The 14,618-nt window shown below is 45.0% G+C and overlaps 1 protein-coding gene across 2 annotated transcripts in view; it reads right to left on the reverse strand.

The window, feature by feature from the left end:
- The window catches only part of RBM6 (RNA binding motif protein 6), a gene marked incomplete in the record, with an annotated part of 93,894 nt that overhangs the window by 53,171 nt on the left and 26,105 nt on the right, over nucleotides 1-14,618 (reverse strand). For both annotated transcript variants that reach the window (XM_006171037.3, XM_014585203.2), the window contains 1 exon segment: nucleotides 6,778-6,851. In XM_006171037.3, the coding sequence (XP_006171099.2) occupies nucleotides 6,778-6,851 (74 nt within the window).

A 14,618-nucleotide genomic window follows, 5' to 3' on the forward strand; every position in this document is an offset into this window, starting at 1 on the left:
CCAGGGGGGTATGGCCACACTGCAATCCCTTCTCCTCCATTCTCCTCTTGGGATCTTGAGCATGCACACACACGTGCCCGGCATGAATTTAACCCACCAGGTCCGGGACTCGAACCATGGTCGACTACATGGGAGTCCAGCAATATAGCCATTATGCCATCTGCTGGTCCCTACTCGGTATGTTTTCCATGCATCTGGGGCCAGGATTTGAGCCACATGGTTGGGCATGTGGGATCTAGCTACCTTAACCATGAGGTGACAATGCCAGCCCCCTTAAACTCACTAATTCTCCTGAATACTCCAGCTCTCCCGAAAGTGAGATTTTCAATAACCCTTGGTTTACGTCCATTTTAGAATATATTTTTCCATGTCTCCACTGATACCTCTACTGAGGACGTTCGAGAGAAGGTACTGAAGCTTCCAGGAAGAACTGCATGACGCAAGTCACAAGTTATGCAGGTGAATGTGGCCAGAACGTCACAATCTCCGCAGGGAGGAAGTCCTGGGGTGCGAGTTGTTAAGGTAATGATACAACCTTCCAGGTACTTATATGAGCTACTGGTTTTTTATTACTTGAAATGCACACAATTAAGTACTGAATGTTTCAGAGAGTATTAGTCATCACTACAAACTACAGGAATTTTCTGACAAGCTGAGTCTTCACTGATTTTTTTTCCATCATTGTCTCAGAAATAGTCTTCCTGTCTCCAAAACTGTAAGCCTGCCTCATTACACGAAGTTTAGTCACACAGAAAGACCACATGTAAAACCTGGTTTCCATTCTACAACGTCACAAAAGCCTGGCCATCCTGGTATCTTCAATAATGTTTCCAAACTACCTTGATTCAGTTGACACAACAAATACTATTTCAGGGCATGCTCCATGGCCCAGTGGTTAAGGAAGCCAGCGCTCACAAGACCAACCAGGGTTTAAATCCTGGCCCAGACACTGGAGAAACACGCCTGGCACACATGCACGCATGTCCAAAATCCCAGCAGGATGGAGAAACAGAGAAGACGTAGCGAGCCTGACCATGCCCGATTGGGGTTCTTTCTCCCTTTTCGTCTTTCTGTCTATAGCAAGTGCACACACCCTCTGGCAATTAAAAACTATATTATTATTTCATAAAACACGTGTTCCATCACCTCCATTCTTTTTTTTTTTTTTTTTTGGAGAGGTTTTCACTATAGGGTGCGTGCGCTCGCCAGACAGACAGAGAGAGACAAAGAGACAGAAAGCAAGAAATCACCTCCCAGGGGGGATGGTCACGCCGCAATTCCTTCTCCTCCATTCTCCTCTCGGGATCTTGGGCATGCACGCACACGCACCCGGCATGAGTTTTAAGCCACCGGGTCCGGGACGCGAACCGCGGTCGACTACGTGGGAGTCCAGCGACATAGCCATTACGCTAACTGCTGGTTCCCCATCGCCTCCATTCTTCACACCAGAAAAAGCCAGTGTCTGAAGGAATTTTCACATTAGGTAATAACAAAGTCTTTTTCCTTACACCTTAGTAAGTCAGGCTGAGTCTGTCATACAGAAACTTGAGTAAAATTACAGAGAAATGAACTTTAACAGAGCTATCTTTTGTAAGAGCATTACAGTAAATTTGGTCAAACAGGAACAGATCACAAAAATCACGTGAGCAAATCTGAGAAAATAAAATGTTAATTCCTACGGACCGAATGCCAACGATTTGAGAGAACCAGAGCTCACAAGTGGGCAAGCACCGAGAGGAATGGACACCCTGACACGATGCTTCTCTCTTCCCTCCCGAGTCCCAGGACAAGGGCACACAGAAGGAGATGATATCCACCTCCAATGAGGTCCTACAAAACAAACAAACGCAAAAACAAACAAACCTCCTCTCTCCCTTTCTCTCTTTTTCTCATTTGGGGAAAAAAGAAAAAAGAAGACAGCCCCCTGGTGGCATAGTCCCAAGTGTACTGGGCCACAGCACTGGTGGCACATGGTCAGCCACAAATCCCAAGCCTGATGAACTTGAAATGTGTTAGGTACAAGATCCTGACAAGCTGGAGAAAGGGGGTCACAGTGTGCCCAATCCCAATCCAGGACCCCACACACTTTCTCTGTTCACGTGTGCACCCATGTGCACTCTACCTTCAATTTTTCTTCTCAATTTTATGTGTCAGGGAGTGTGCACTCACTGGAGAGAAACAGAGGGCAAGTGAGAAATCACCCCCCAGGGGAGATGGCCATGCCACAATCCCCTCTCCTCCATTCTCCTCTCAGGAATTTGGGCACCCAGGCACATGTGCCCAGCATGATTTTCAAACCACCAGGTCTGGGACTCAAACCATAGTCAGCAACTATGCTGGTCCCTTAGAGAGATTTTTACTATATGGCACATGCACTCTCCAGAGAGACGGAAAACAAGAAATCATGCCCCCAGGGAGGATAGCCAGGCCCTCAATCCCTTCTCCTCCATTCTCTTCTTGGGATTTGGGGCACGTGCGCACGCACACACACACCCAGCATGAGTTTTAAGTTGCTGTTGCGGGGACTCAGACTGCAGTCAATTTAAAACATAATGCTGGGGGGACCAGCAGATGGTGTAATGGCTATGTCACTTGACTGCCACATACTCGACTGTGGTTCGAGTCCCAGATCCGGTGGCTTAAACTCACACCAGGCACGTGTGAGTGTGGGCCCAAAATACCAAGAAAAGTATGGAGAAAAGATTGCAGCATGGCCATTCCCCCTGGGGGTGATTTCTCACTTTCTGTCTCTGTCTCTCTCTTTCTGGCTAGTGCACACACCCTATAGTAAAAACCTCTCCCCACCAAAAAAAAAGAAAGATAATGCTGGGGGGCCAGCAGGTGGTGTAGTGGTTAGGAGCACTGGCCTCCCACATGACCAAACATGGTTTGAGTCCCAGACCTGGTGACTTGCTTTCTCACTTTCTCACTCTGTCCTTCTCTGGTCAAATTAAAATAAATAAAGTTCAATAAAATAATTACTAAAAAAATAATAATACTGCCGATTTGCACCGGTTGCATGTGCATACATGCCCAAAATCCTGAGAGGAGAATGGAGGAGAATGGATTGCAGCATGGCCATCACCTCAGGGGATGATTTCTCACTTTCTGTCTCTCTGGCAAGCACACAAGCTCTATCATAAAAATCTCTCCAAAAAAAAATAAAGTGCTGATTTGATCATGAAGTCCAAGTACTTCAACAAAAGAGGATTCTGTTGTGTGTCAGTGCCAGCTGTCTGTCCTGTGACTAGGTAAAGAATAAAAATTTAGGAAATACAGCTGATTGAATATGGACATGGAAACGGCCTTATTAAGGAGTAACCCCAGTGGATGTTAAACCTGCGATCAGAGGCTGGCCCTGCAGTACGGTGAGGCACTGCACGGGGGGTGCTGGATCCCACATGGCCAATCGCAGTGTGAATTCCAGTCCTGGCAGCCTGAGGGACACGCTCAGGTGTGTGCTAGCCCAAGTCCTGAGAGGATGGAGAAATGGAGGCAGAAGGATTACAACAGGACCGCACCCCATCAGGGAGGCTTCCCCCTCAATGTATATGCTCTCCAACAATTAAAAGGGGGGAGGCCGGAGGTGGCATGATGGTTAAGGTGCTGGGCCCCCACATGGCTGACCATGGTTCAGGTCTCAAACCTGGCAGTTTGCTTTCCTACTTTCCCTCGCTCCCTCTCTATCACTCTCTGGTCAAATTTTTAAAATAATAACAAATAAAATAACTCTTCTTTAAAATTTATTTATTCATCTATTTATTTTAATTTGACCAGAGAGAGAAACAGAGACAGAGACAGAGAGAGAGTGGGAAAGTGAGAAAGTAAGCCACCAGGTCCAGGACTTGAACATGGGAGGGCCCAGCACCTTAACCACCATGCCACCTACTGGTCCCTACAAATAAAATAATTCTTAATTTTTTTTTTTTTTTTATGGAAAATGAGATGAAACACAAATTAAAATTCTTTTGTGAGAACACCCTCTGGGACCCGAGGACATCACGTGTAACATCTCCATGGTCAGTGTGAGAGCACATGGTTCTAGACGGTAGAGACTCTCTGAGCTGCACTCCTCAACCACATCACACCACGCAGAGAGACAGCGACCTGTCGAAGCACTGTATTTCACACCTGAAGAACACAGGCCCTACTCCTGCTTTGCCCTGATGTCCTCTTCACTGGGTAGGGGTCATTCCTCAGGGATCTGGTAGCCCCAGGAGTGTTCACAAAAGGTGGCAGTGAGTAGATGTCGATAAGCCACCTCCTCTCAATACTGCTCCGGTAAATGAGCACTTCAGACGCAGCTCCAACAGGACACCTGCCTAAGGACAAGCCTCTTTTTTTTCTTAGATTTTCCTATATGGCACATGCACCTGCCAGAGAGAGAGAAAGTGAGAAAGAGAGAAATATCCCCCTGCAGGGGATGGCCACGCTGTGATCCCTTCTCCATTCTCCTTGTGATTTGGAGCATGCATGCACACGTGCCCAGCATGACTTTCAAGCCACCAGGTCTGGGGCTCAAACTGCAGTTGGCCATGTGGGAGTCCAGTGCCTTAACCACTTTGCCACCTGCTGGCCCGAAGCCTTATCTTTAAAGAAGTTGCCTACGCTCTATTTGATACCACTCTTTAAGGGACTGGATTCTTTAGAAAGTTTTTATTGTTGGGCTGGAGAGAATAGGCAGATAAGAGACAATGTTAGTATTTCTAAGATCGAAGACTGAATAGTCTTGATAAAAGAACCACCACTCTAGGGCAGAAGCATGGTTGGGAGAATGGGGCAGTAGATAGAGCATTCGGTATGCACAGCTCTTGAACATGCACTGGTAACGGTTGCTGTCTTCCCCTTCACCCACGGGGGTGCTCTATCACTCACACTATTTGGTGCAGTGGCGAAGGACTTCATGACTATTCACTGTAAAGAACAAGTTGTTTATGAATTAAACATGTGCTCAAATTTGGGTAGATTATTTTAACAGAATCAGTCATAAGCATACAAATTAGAACCTTCATTGTTCTCTTCAAAATTGGAAGACAGCGCAGTATGACTTTCAAGCCACCAGGTCTGGGGCTCAAACTGCAGTTGGCCATGTGGGAGTCCAGTGCCTTAACCACTTTGCCACCTGCTGGCCCGAAGCCTTATCTTTAAAGAAGTTGCCTACGCTCTATTTGATACCACTCTTTAAGGGACTGGATTCTTTAGAAAGTTTTTATTGTTGGGCTGGAGAGAATAGGCAGATAAGAGACAATGTTAGTATTTCTAAGATCGAAGACTGAATAGTCTTGATAAAAGAACCACCACTCTAGGGCAGAAGCATGGTTGGGAGAATGGGGCAGTAGATAGAGCATTCGGTATGCACAGCTCTTGAACATGCACTGGTAACGGTTGCTGTCTTCCCCTTCACCCACGGGGGTGCTCTATCACTCACACTATTTGGTGCAGTGGCGAAGGACTTCATGACTATTCACTGTAAAGAACAAGTTGTTTATGAATTAAACATGTGCTCAAATTTGGGTAGATTATTTTAACAGAATCAGTCATAAGCATACAAATTAGAACCTTCATTGTTCTCTTCAAAATTGGAAGACAGCGCAGTCTCCGACATGTCATTAGCCTGTACTAACTGGCTGATTCAGTGATGGACACTGAACGGTCAGTGAGAGCCTGTTAACTCAAGGGTACATGGCCTTCACTGTCCTCCTCTGAGGGTCTGACAGTGCTTCTACTAATGAGCTAGGGATATATCCAATTGGCGCTTGCTCACAAAGCATTTAGCACACGTCGGCTCCATACCGTAAGAGGAAAACCGAGCCAAAGGGGAAAGGACAACGAGCCACACTGGGTGCACCGAGGCTGATAAGAGTACACTGGGCTACAGAAGACGAAGAGTGCTCGTGTGAAAACTGCTCTTCTCTGGCAGAGACTTCTTGTAAGGTTCCGGGCTCGCTGGATTCACACTGCTAAGTATATGCAGTGGGTACATAAAAAAAATCAAGCTAAATCCCTAAGCTTTTTCCTCCCTTACAGATGGAGGAACTGAGGCACCACAAAGAAAACTACTTTGCCAAGGAAACACAATGACAAGAAGGGCTCTTTTTATCCACTTAGTAATTCCTTCCAAAACCAGCAGGCAGGGTCCAATTAAAGACGCAGATGACAATCCTAGGTGGCACGCTGAGTAACTCCAGATGGTCCAAACATAAGGTAAGGACAGATTCAGATTCACAGCTGACTATCTGCAGCCAAGGGCCTGGGCACGCAGCTTCGACTGGCAAGGAGCAGAATGGATGCAACAGACGCGCAACCTACCCCTCCACCCCACTGGAGCTTCCTGAAGCAGCATATGCAGACAGAACCTGAGTGACAGGGTCACCATCAGTGGTCTTCACCCTTGGTCTGGGTGTAACTGCTGGCCTAGAATTCCCGTACCAGGCAGATCCTTGGGACCATTCTTTGCATCAGGATTCCCATCTCAGTCACATTCCAAAGGGAAGCACTCTGAGCCTTTTAAAAATTTTTTCCCATCTCCTGCCTTTGGACTCTCCTCCAACTGCAACCGGGCCCTGGTTTTTAAATATACTCTGCGCCCACTGGCTCTCCTAGAGGAAACGTCTTCCCAGCCTTTTGTGAAGTTTCTCCTTACAACCGCTTTTTGGTTGGGATATGGTACGCTCCAAAGATAGATTTCTCCTTTCCAAAGTGAAATCATTTGAAACCCTCCCTCCCCATACATAAAATATATCCTTCCAGCATCATTTGACCGAAGTATAAAGCAACCTGGTTGGCCTCCATGCATCCGATGGCATCTTCCAAGAGTGAAAACTCCACGCAGACATAGCCATAGTCGTAACCTGGGGACAGCATTTAAATACAGACGGGAGTGGTGTTAGTGCCTTGAAAACACAAAAGACACACTTAAACCCCGTTTCTGAACCCCTTAAACACGAACCCTCCCAACTAACTCCTCCCTCCCCTACTCCAGGCAAAGTTGCCATCCCAAACAGGAAAAAGTACTGAAGAAAAGTCTGGATGTTTCTGGACTTTGAGATTCACTCCAAAATGGCTTTTTCTATTAACCAAGAAGACTCTTTGCCTCTGTTAGCACGTGTGATCTGGTGAGGCTGCCCAGAACTGGGTGATCCCACAGAAAGTTCATGTGGGGACCTGAAACCTTTTACCACAAGCTGAAAAACAAAGTCAACAAGAGCAGGAAAGTATCTCAAAAACACAGTATCACAAGAGAAGCAGCAGCTATCCCATGGCTATGCAAACAGTCACCACTTTCCAAGCTGAAACCTTCAGAGACAGGAGTGCTGCCAGACTGAGCCACTGCCCTATTTGGGTACCCTAGGGGCCTCTGGCTGGCAGGGTCAGACCTTTTCAGGTCTCCTCTTTTTTGTCCTTGTTTCTCAACTCAAGTCATAAACCAGCTAAAATCCTTATGAAAGGAAAAAAGGTGTAAAAACACAAATAAGTATGAATAGCTCAGTCTAAAACGGTGCTTCTGCCAAAGACTGATGGGGGCAGGCTGAGGGGGACAGCAACCGTTATCAATGCATGTTCAAGAGCTGCGCGCCGAGTTGCAAAATGCCCTTCACCCGCTCCCGAGCAGTGTCACTGCGGCACAGGCCCAAGGCTCTCAGACCCATGAGATGGGATGTCATGGGATTTACAGGCTGCTGAACTCTAATACTGACCTGTCCTCTAACGGCCCTGATACTGCTACCGCGGGCTATGACAACACATGCTGTCAACGCAGTGCTGCCATCAGTGGCTCCCATGCTTCCTCCCTGCCTCACAGGACAAAGCAGCTCATCTCTAGGAATGACAGTGCATACATGAGACAGCAAGAAAGAGTTGTTCAGGTGAGAAATACAACTCAGAGAATGAAGAACAACACAAACCGTGACAATGTTGCACACAAAGAATGTGTAGGAATAAACGGGAATCACTGAATCGGGCATCAAAGGCCAAGAAAACTAAGGCCATAGAAAGTATAACTTAAGGGCCCAGCAGATGGCGTAACGGTTCCGTCGCCGGCATAGTTAACCTCAGTTCGAATCCTGGACCTGGTGGCTTAAAACTCACATGGTGGGGGGATGCTGGACTCCCATATGGCCAACCGTAGTTCGAGTCCTGGACCTGGAGGTTTGTTTCCATGCTTTCCTTCTCTCTCTCTCACTCTGTCCTTCTCTGGTCAAATTTAAATAAATAAATAAATAAAATGATTAAAAACAAACTAAACAACTCATGTGAGGCATGTGTGCACACACGCCCAAGATCCTGAGAGAATGGAGAAAGGACTACAGTGTGGCCATCCCCCCGGGGGGTAATTTCTCACTTTCTGTCTTTCTGGCAAGCGCACACGCCCTATAGCAAAAAAACTCTTCAAGAAAAGAAAAAAAAGAAAAGCATAAACAAGAAAAAGCTTGTGGCAAGGGAGGCAAAAAAAAAAGGGAGAAAATATAACTTAAAATACATGCCAAATATGGGGAAATGGGTATATTTCTTGTCACATGAGAAAAAGGGTGTAAAATGTTCGATTACGAAAGTAACAAGCTTTGATTTTAGACTTGTTAATGCTGCAACTTCACTACGAAATAGTATAGGTTGGTCCTTGCTTTTAGTGTTGGGAAATGTCTAGAAAGTTGACAAGTTACTAGAAACCTCACCACCATATTAGACTGACAAAAATTTTCTACCCTAATTTCATAGCTTTGACTAAAATGGATTCCAACTAACCCCTCCAGCCTTTGTTTAAATTTACCACTTTAGTCTCCTCTGACTGGTAACTCTTTGAAGAAATAAAAGTACTTTAAGAAAACAGCATCCGTATTTGTTCATAGCCTATTAACAATCAAGATCATTCTGTGGCTTAGTTCCTTTTCAAGTGGATCTTCTGATCAAACTCGGGGGACACCTGATACGTAAAACATTCTACATTTTGTAAAGAACTCTAAATATTCTTGGAAAACATTACAGAATAACCAAAGGAACTAAGGTCCCTATTGTCACCAAAGAGCTACCGCCAACACTCAAATGCATGTCCAAAAAACTGGCCACGGATCAGGCAGTCATGGCCCTGTCGATCACCTCCACAAAACACGTGAAAGGCATGTCCAAGTTCTAGACGACAGCACTCTCCAGATCTGTCCACATGAGAAACATGGAGAACCATCACCAAGTCACCATAGCCATAAGGCTCCTTTCTGTGCTTGAACAAGTGACCACCACAGCTCAGAACAGCGCACAGACTGCGGACAGAGAGAGAAGGACAAACAGACTTGGATAATAAATCACAGGGAAGGAAGAAGTAGAGTCGACAGGAAACATGAAGAGGCTCCAGTAGCACCTCTACATCAACCCTGAGATACTGTGGCACAAGGTACTTCGGAGCTAATATTAAATTTACGAGAGGAGCCAGCAGGTGGAGTAGTGGTTAAGGTGTTGGACTCCCACATGGCTAACCACAGTCTGAGTTCTAGACCTGGAAGCTTGCTTTCTCACTTTTCTCTCTCTGTCTTTCTCTCTGGTGGGCATAAGTACCCTTTAGCAAATTAACAATAAAATTATTTTTAAAAATATATATTAAATTCATTAGCCCAAAACTCAATTGCATCTGCTGAAACTTTAGCTTACAAACAAGAAAACAAATTTCAGGGTTAACTATAATGCCTAAAAGTTGGAAGCAAAGAAGGAAAAGGCATACCCAATCTTGATACCAGATATTCTGTATATTCAAGATTCATGTCTGTACTACAGGATTTTCAGCAACTGCCAAAATACACAACGATACTAAGTAATATTTACTTAAAATCTCCTGGTATGAGGCTCTCTTCTCAATACTTTCCGTATCCTGTGCTGATGTAATCCTCACGAGACTACCTTACGAGATAAATTTTTTTTTAACTTCATTTTACCCAAGGAGAGGCAGAGGAAAAAATGGAAAAAAACGGGGTAGTAATTTGCTCAAGGTCACCTTAACGGTAATTACCAATACTAAGCTTTAAACCCAGGCAGTTCAGCTTCAAATGAGTGGTGTTAACCACTACACCGTCCAGCCTGTCACCCTCCTAAGAAAATCCTAAACTGATTTAAATAATCTGAATCCCAGCCTCTACAGTGCCCAGTTACAGGAAGGGTCCCACATGCCTGAGTGCATACGGTCTTGTCTGCAGTTAGGAAATACTGAAGTCAGCAGCACCATAGCTGCTCCTATTTAAAACATCTTTGGCGGAACCACTGTCATTGTGAGGAGGACTCAGTACACAAGTTAAAAAGCATTCACTCTCTGGGACCAGCAGTTGGCGTAATGGCTATGTTGCTGGACTCTCATGTAGTTGACCGCAGTCTGAGTCCTGGGCCCAGTAGCTTGAACTCACACCGGGTGCGTGTGCGTGCGTGCCCAAGATCCCGAGAGGAGAATGGAGGAGAAAGGATTTTGGCATGGCCATGCCCTCTGGAGGGTGATTTCTCACTTTCTGTCTCTCTGTTTCTCTGTGTCTTTCTGGCAAATGCACACGCCCTATAGGAAAAACCTCCCCCGCCCTAAAAAAAAAGCATTCACTCTTAGGAACTGATACTGACTCCCAAAATTCTTCACAAAAGACAAAAACTAAAAAGTTCTATTGTAAATAATAGCTATAAAAAGTATTAAGTGAGCCATCAGGTGGCATGATGGTTAAGGGTGCTGGACTCCCATGTGGCTGACCAAGGTTCGAGTGCTGGACCTGATGGCTTGCTTTCTCACTTTCCCTCTTTCTCTCACTGTCCCTCTCTGGCCAAATAAAACTAAATAAATAAAGTTAAATAATTCTTAAAAAAAATTATAAAGAAAGATACTTGATATACTACGTTTTAAAAGTTAAATATGAATGGGACCAGCAGTTAGCATAATGACTATGTTGCTGGACTCCCATGTAGTCGACCACAGTTCGTGTCCCGGACCCGGTGGCTTAAACTCACACTGGGCACGTGTGCGTGTGTGCCCAAGATCCCAAAGAGAAGAATGGAGGAGAAGGGATTATGGTGTGGCCATCCCCCCTGGGGTGTGATTTCTTGCTTTCTCTCTCTCTGTCTCTCTCTTTCTGGCGAACGCACGCGCCCTATAGCAAAAACCTCTCCAAAAAAAAAAAAGTTAAATATGAATATATTCTGTGGATATTTACATAAAATGTGTACAGGGAAAAGGACTAGAATGAAATGCAGTGAGGGGGCTGGCAGGTAGCATGATGGTTAAGGGTGCTAGACTCCCACATGGCCAACTGAGGTTTGTGTCCCGGACCTGGCGGCTTGCTTTCTCAATTTCCCCCTCTATCTTTCCTTCTCTCTCTCTGTCTCTCTCTGGTCAGATTAAAATAAATAAAGTTAAATAAAATTATTATTTATAAAAAGGAAAAGAAATACAATAACAGTGCATCTAACTCAGAGGTCAGAAACGAAAGTCAGAATGTCATGAAAACCATACACCGTCAGAACCATACTGGAAGACCCCAAGGTGAAGACCAACATACCATCTTTCAAGACAGGTAAGGCCAACAGTGCCACCTTTTCCTCCAGCGTCGCAACAGATCACTTTTCCTTTAGTTGACACCAGATGAAGAGGCTGGCTTGCATTTTAGGGCCATAATGTATGAAAAATATATTGCTTTATATAACAGAATCACAGCCAGCACAGCAAATGCTCACACTTAGAGAAACGTGGAAACAGGACTAACTGAAACTGCTGCATCTCCACCCCACCTCCCATGCTCCCTCCTGAGAGGGAGAGCAGTGTGGGATGGGGAGGGTTCGAGAAAGAAGAAGTGGACATGTAAAGATCTGAAAATGCATGTGATGTGTATACAACACAGCCGTATACCAAAGTGATGACAGTGGCTGTAGTGCTATAGTAGGCTAAGAGGTTTTTTCCAGTTAATTTCCCAAATGTAATTTTATAATCTACGGAAAAGAAGGGTTCGAGAGGGCAGAAAATATATTCTGTTCAGACACCTAAACATTCTGAAAATGACCAACCAACCTTATACTCAAAACTGCAAGGAACTATTTAGAATCAAGAGGATAAACTCAGTATTAACCATCCCATAGATAGATTTTTACCAAAGAAAGTAACAATCTATTGTATTACCTTTTTCTCCCACCATCATTTGCTGGGAAGAAGTCTGGTGGCTGACAGATCCTGGTGCTTATTTGCGTGACTTGTAAAAGCATATCTGACTCGATTTTCTAACCTAAATACACAGACCTCACAGAAATGTGAACTCTCCTCATACTTGTTTTGGCAGCTGAGAAGGGTGTGAACAGCCAAAGGGTTAAGGACAAATCTATAAAGGTAACTTGAAAATTTCACATCTTCTCCATCTTCATTAACCATGGGCCGACTGTTCCCAAATAAAGCAGGATAAAGCTCACCAGCTGGTTAAGTGGAAACAAATCACCAAAACCAAAAGCCCTAACGAAGAATATCAGAACCTGGAACTCGTTCATCTCTGCCCCTAGAAAAGCTGACTTTTCAACAGTAATGCTGACAACCAGAACCCCAGAGCGTTCAAGTCAATAGTTACTCTATTACAGGTCCAGCTTTCCTAACAATTTTAAGAAATACCTGTTTAGGTAAAACAAAATGGGCAGTCCTACCTGCAAAGTGATCTAGAAAAGTCCAATAACCATAAACATGTCCAATGGAATTTCCTATTGAGAGTATTGATCGGCTTTGGAAAAACCTGGAATATGCACACCGACTATGAAAAAAGGAGATCAGAATTTTAAAGGAAATAGAGAAAATGGAGATAGGGTTTATTTTACTGGTGTCTTTGAGAGAAAAGAAAATTACAGGGACAAGCAGTTGGCGTAATGGCTATGTTGCTGGACTCCCATGTGGCCGACCGCATTTCGAGTCCCAGACCCAATGGCTTAAATTCACGCTGGGCACATGTGCATGCGTGCCCAAGATCCTGAGAGGAGAATGGAGGAGAAGGGATCGTGGCGTGGCCATCTCCCCTGGGGGGTGATTTCTTGCCTTCTGTTTCTCTGTCTCTGTCTTTCTGGTGAGCGCACACACCCTATAGCAAAAACCTCACCAAAAAAATAATAAAAAGGAAAATTGAAGCTTTTTTTCCTCAACAAAATGTATAATTTCTGTGGGAACAAAGCTTTATGAATAGAAAAAGTACCATGAAACATCTTAATAGAGATTCAAAAGCACTTAAGTCCTATAAGCCTTGTTCTCTTAATTCCATTTTGGGAATACAGGGCTATGGTTTTTAATGTGTCCCTTTAAGATTTATGTGTTGTAGGGGCCAGCTGGCGGCGTAGTGGTTAAGAGCGCTAGACTCCTATATGGCCTACCATGGTTTGAGTCCTGGACCTGGTGTCTTGCTTTCTCACTTTCCCTCTCTCTCTCACTGTCCCTCTCTGGTCAAATTAAAAATAAATAAGTAAATAAATTTTAAAAAAGAATTATTAAAATAAAAAAGACTTAGGTGTTGGAATCTAGTGAACCCTATGCTAGGATTAAGATGATGGAGATTAGATCAGGGTGGGGCCCCCCACTGGCTCCTCGTAGGTTTATGAGGAGACACAGAGATACGGATTTGCACACTCCTGCTCTGCTCTTGCTCCGTCTTGCCACGCAATGCCCTCTGCCATGGATCCTCCAGCAAGAAGACTCACATCAGATGCAACTCCTTGACCTTGGATCTCCAAAACCATGTGCTGAATAAACCTCTATTCTTGTCAATTACACAGTTTTGTTTATTCAGTTATTAAGCTACAGAGGACAGAACGAAACATACATGTTTTTGGAAGAAAAGTAAAAATTTTTTGGAGAGGTTTCTGCTATAGGGCGCATGCACTTGCCAGAAAGACAGAGAGAGACAGAGAGACAGAAAGCGAGAAATCACCCCCCAGGGGGATGGCCATGCTGCAGTCCCTTCTCCTTCATTCTCCTCTCGGGATCTTGGGCACGCACGCACGCACACCCGGCGTGAGTTTAAGCCACCGGGTCTGGGACTCGAACCACGGTCGGCTACATGGCAATTCAGCGACATAGCCATTACACCAACTGCTGGTCCCAAGAAAAGTAAAATATTAAGAGACTTTAGCGGGAACCAGCAGTTAGCGTAATGGCTATGTTGCTGGACTCCCACGTAGTCGACCGCGGTTCGCGTCCCGGACCCGGTGGCTTAAAACTCACGCCGGGCGCGTGTGCGTGTGTGCCCAAGATCCTGAGAGGAGAATGGAGGAGAAGGGATTGCGGCGTGACCCTCCCCCCTGGGGGGTGATTTCTCGCTTTCTGTCTCTATGTCTCTGTCTGTCTGGCGAGCGCACGCGCCCTATAGTGAAAAAAAACTCTCTCAAAAAAAAAAAAAAAAAGAGAGACTTTAGCAAAAAAACAAAACAGAATTGAACCAAGTACCTAAATTTCTGTCAATGGGACTAACACAAGATGGCCTGTATGCAAGATTTCTAGGGGATACTCTGCTCTGCTAAAACCTCAAATTAAAGTACCTGGCCACTTTCACTACGAAGATTATGAAAATATCTGATGTAAGTGTCAAACTCCCAGGTCAGCTGATGGCGTGGTGGTTAGGGAGGCTGGATCTCACATGGCTGACCCG

Source organism: Tupaia chinensis, unplaced genomic scaffold (assembly GCF_000334495.1).
Source record: "Tupaia chinensis unplaced genomic scaffold, TupChi_1.0 Scaffold149184_1, whole genome shotgun sequence".
NCBI classification, from domain to species: Eukaryota; Metazoa; Chordata; class Mammalia; order Scandentia; family Tupaiidae; genus Tupaia; species Tupaia belangeri.